This window comes from Onychomys torridus, chromosome 8 (assembly GCF_903995425.1).
Source record: "Onychomys torridus chromosome 8, mOncTor1.1, whole genome shotgun sequence".
Taxonomy (NCBI): Eukaryota; Metazoa; Chordata; class Mammalia; order Rodentia; family Cricetidae; genus Onychomys; species Onychomys torridus.
In genome coordinates, this window is record NC_050450.1 from 6,327,121 (window position 1) to 6,332,000 (window position 4,880).

Genomic DNA, 4,880 nt, shown 5'->3' on the forward strand with positions numbered 1-4,880 from the left:
TCCCGAGTGCTGGGATTAAAGGCGTGCGCCACCAACGCCCAGCTTAAACTCATTCTTAAACCAGAGTAAAGTACATGGACATGCAGTCTCCAGGCTGTTTCCTGAGGATTAGTTCACTCAGTGAAGTTAATGTCCCAACACTGAACATAATGAAGACATCTAACAAGAGCCTCTCAATTTCTTGAGCATCTCAAACACAAGTAATCTTTTCTAAAGTTGGCCAAACTCCATCCATTATCCTTTATTACACAACAATGAAAACACCATGGTCTTTGAAGTTAAATACTGGAGATTAAAACCCACCCCCATTTTCTAACTATGTGACACTGCCACAGAAGTTCCTCCATCTGACCCTTTCTTATCTCATTTGCAAGATATCGACCAACTATCTAGGTTACTCTGGTTATTACCATCCACATGGCAGACATCCTCAATGTAGGACAGAAGCAAGGACAGCAGGATATCCAGGCGCTCGGCGATAGGATGAGCCATCTGGCTAGGCCGATCTAGGTCAGCTTTCTTTCTAGGTTCAGTGTCCTCATCTTCATCCTGAGGAAGTGAAAACTAACATTAAGTCTTTACTGTTTGGGGAAACTGGCATAGGCTATTATTTCTTCTAAAAGAAAAGAGTAAATGCAGACACTGTCCCATACTCATTTAGAAATATAGTTCAAAGCCACTTCTTGAATTTTAAACAAACATCAGTCTGACTTTCCTTTTTCCTTTTCTTTATTTTCTGGGGGTTTAGGGGTGGAGTGAGTGAGAGAGGGAGAGTACTGGGATGGACCCTCATGCATACTAAGCATGTGGTGCTAGCACTTAGTTGTATCCTCAGCCTGACTCTCAAGATCCAAACACAACTGGCTGTACCAGCACCACATTCGCTGATCTTGGTGACTTCTGTAGCTGCATTGCTGAGGCTCACCTCACAGCTTCTCCAGTCACAACCTCAGAATCAATGCCAAGGAGTCAAAAAAGCCATATTGCCAGTGGGATTCTCAGCAAGTAAAGGCATTTGCTGCCAACCCTAGTGACCGCAGCCTGATATCCAGAATCCAAATGGTAGAAGAGAACCAACTCCAGAGAGCTGTCCTCTGGCCACACACTCAAGGCACACATGTGTGCTACTTCCTGCCCCGTCCCAGAAAACAGGCTCTCACTTAGCTTCACCCCAACTTCCTTGTTCTCTGATGCCTGGCCTCAAGATTCAGCTCAAACTCTGGGCAGGTGAGCTCTACTCCACATATCCCAATTAGTGACAACTTTAAGGTATCTAACTAGCAAAACACTTAAACTCAACTGGGACACTTTCTGCTTGCTGTTTCCTCACAGATGCTTGTGACTTACAGAAATAATGAAAAAAATTTAGGAATAAAAGTAAAACAAAATTCCCCAAAACCAAACTTAAAGCCTTGGACATAAACTATTTCATTTATATATTTATATATCACCATGAGTATGTGAGGGGACACACATGTGCACAAGAATGTGGAGGCCACAAGTTGCTTGGTTTATTCTTCCTCAGGAATGCTGTCCACCTCCAAGACAGGGTCTCTCATTAACCGGGTAATCACCAATTACCCTAGACTGTCCCAATACCATGCCAGGGATCCTCCTGTCTGTGCCTCACTAGTGCTGGGACTGAGTACACATCAGCACACCCAACATTTTTCTCTGGGTTCTAGGGTCAAACTTAGGTCCTTATATGTACAAGGAAAGCACCCTGGCAGCACAGCTATCCTTCCACCCCTCCACTGTTCTGTTCTAACAGAAAGCCTCAAAACAGGCTTTATGCATTTTAAAGGCTCTAAGCCATGTGCTGTGACTTTCTTTACACACTCTGAAGTGAGGAACTTCCAATGTATGCTTCTGTTAATAGGAATGCTAATCATAAAGACAAGAATCAAAATATAAGATAAAAATAAAGAGGTTTAACCATCGACATCAAAACAAAAGAGGTGCTGACCATATTAAACAATCCTTCTGTGGTATCTGTCCCACCACAAGACTGAGCTGCTGCCTCTTCAGCATCTTCAATATCCTGCCGGGATACACTCACCTGTATCACAAAAAAATAAATGAAAGCAGTTAAAAATGCAGCTATCTGTAGCTGAAAATTAATCTACTAGATGTGTTACATTTGTTTGTGCTGCAGAATATGACTTTAACTGTGTAAAGGTGTGTTACATTTGTTGGTGCTCCATTTGTTAATTATGTAAAGATGGGTTGCATTTGTTTCACCTTGCCTGCCTAAGGCACCTGATTGGTCTAATAAAAAGCTGAACAGGCGCCTGGCGGTGGTGGCCTACGCTTTTAATCCCAGCACTCAGGAGGCGGAGCCAGGCATATCACTGTGAGTTCGAGCCCAGCCTGGTCTACAGAGAGAGATCCAGGACAGGCACCAAAACTACACAGAGAAACTCTGTCTCAAAACAAAACAAAACAAAAAGCTGAACAGGCAATAGCTAGGCAGGAGAGCAATAGGCACGGCTGGCAGGAAGAGAGTAGGTAGGAGGAGAAATCTACACAAAAGGGGAGAAAGGAGGAGAGAATGAGGGAGAAAGAGAGGGACATGCCTGGGGCCAGAAGCCAGGCAGCCACCAGCCAGATATAGAGACAATAAGATATACAGAAAGGAAGATAGGGAGGGAGGGAGGGAGGGAAGGGCAGACAGCATAGATGAAGAGAAACAGATTAAAATTGGAGCTAAAGTCAAGCATTCATAACTAATAAGAAGTCTCCACATGTCATCATTTGGGAGCTGATTGGTGGCCCAAAAGAAAGCCTGCTACAAATGGCTATGATCAAAAACACTAATGACAGTCTATGTTGGAGAGGATGCAGAGAAAAGGAAAACACTTCTTCCACTGTTGGTGGGAGTGCAAACTTGTACATCCACTGTAGAAACCAGTATGGCGGTTTCTCAGAAAACTGGGAATCGATCTACCTCAAGACCCAGCCACACCACTCTTGGGCATATACCTAAGGAATGCTCAATCAAACCACAAAGACACATGCTCAACTATGTTCATAGCAGCATTATTCATAATAGCCAGAACCACCTAGATGCCCGTCAACTGAAGAATGGATTAAGAAAATGTGGTACATATACACAATGGAGTACTACTCAGCACAGAAAAACAATGACATCATGAAATTTGCAGGCAAATGGATAGAACTAGAAAATATCATCCTGAGTGAGGTAACCCAAACCCAGAAGGACAAACATGGTATGTACTCACTCATAAGTGGATACTAGATATAAAGCAAAGGACAATCAGACTGCAACCCACAGATCCAGGGAGGCTACCAAGCTGGGAGGACCCTAGGATGACTATGGCTTGTAATAAGTTTTGGTTTTGCCCAATCACTGGGCATGCTTTAGTGAAACATTTCACTATTAGGATAAGAATTTGTACCATATCAAGCTGATGAAAGGATATGCTAGCTGTACTTTCAAAAGGAAAGGCTAAAATCTTTTTAGATTATGGGTTAGCCTATAGAAAAATGTCTGCTGTAAATCAAACATTGAAGAGGAACATGAACAGGAATCTCACTTGCACAACTTAAATAAAACATACATTGTCAGGCGGTGGTGGCGCACGCCTTTAATCCCAGCACTGGGAGGCAGAGGCAGGTGGATCTGTGAGTTCGAGGCCAGCCCAGTCTCCAAAAAAAAAAAAAAAAAAAAAAAGAGTTCCAGGAAAGGCACAAAGCTACACAGAGAAACCCTGTCTCGAAAAACCAAAAAAATGAAGGGCAAGGTTTGAGGGAAAGGAGGCTTGGGGGAGCAGGAGATCCCAGCTGGATCAGGAACAGAAAGGGAGAACAAGGAACGGTAGACCATGATGGATGAGGACCACATGAGAACAGGAGTAGGCAGAGTGCTGGAGAGGTCCCCTGAGGTCCACAGTGATGCATCCTCTGTAGACTGCTGGCAGTGGTCGAGAGAAAGCCTGATCTCACCTAGTCTGGTGAGCAGATGGCCAAACACCCTAACAATCGTCTTGGAACTCTCATCTAATAACTGATGGAAGTGGATGCAGAGATCCTCAGCCAGGCCCCAGGTGGAGCTCCGTGTGTCCAGTTGTCGAGATGGAGGAGGGACTGTGGGAGCGTGAATTGTTGAGCCCAGGATTGGAAAAAGCCACGTGGACAAAAGGCCAGACCAATGGAAGCACATGAATTGTGAACCAAAGGCTGTGGAGCCCCCAGCTGGATCAGGCCCTCTAGATAAGTGAGACAGCTGAGTGGTTTGAACTGTTTGGGAGGCACCCAGGCTGTGGGACCGGGACCTGTTCTTAGTGCATGAGCTGGCTGTTTGGAACCTGGGGCTTACACAGGGACACATGCTCAGCCTGGAAGCGGGGGACTGGACCTGCCTGTACTGAATCCACCAAGTTTAAATGAATTCCCCAGGGGAGTCTTGGCCCTGGAGGAGATGGGAATGGAGGGGAGGGGATGGGGGGAAAGTAGGGGCGGAAGGGGGAAGGACAGGGGAACCCATGGCTGATGTGTAAAATTATAACACAAATATAATAAACAAAAAAAAGGGAAAAAAAAGAAAAAAAAATTTCTCTGAACAGATGAAGACAGGTTTCTTCTGTATCCCAGAATCTAATCAGTACTTACATGTATAATTCAGCTATTACTTGGCTTAAAAGGGTTCATTAGGAAATGTTATCATTTTTACTATTTTCTACAGAGAAAATACTTTACTGTTTAAAATAACCCTGGACTTTTGAATTATAACCTAGTTTTTTGTTGTTGTTGTTGTTGTTGGGTTTTTTGTTTTTTTTTGAGACAGGATTTCTCTGTGTAGCTTTGTGCCTTTCCTGGATCTTGCTCTGTAGACCAGGCTGCCTCGAACTCAGAGATTC

At 44.1% G+C, this 4,880-nt stretch overlaps 1 protein-coding gene across 2 annotated transcripts in view; it reads right to left on the reverse strand.

Moving 5' to 3' along the window:
• Positions 1-348: 348 nt before the first annotated feature.
• Rrn3 (RRN3 homolog, RNA polymerase I transcription factor) overlaps positions 349-4,880 on the reverse strand; it is a 25,573-nt gene continuing 21,041 nt past the window's right edge. For both annotated transcript variants that reach the window (XM_036197672.1, XM_036197670.1), the window contains 2 exons: positions 1,967-2,059; positions 349-549 (listed from right to left, as the gene is read on the reverse strand). In XM_036197672.1, the coding sequence (XP_036053565.1) occupies positions 364-549; positions 1,967-2,059 (279 nt within the window). In that variant the 3' untranslated portion in view covers positions 349-363. The remainder of the gene's footprint in view (positions 550-1,966; positions 2,060-4,880) is intronic.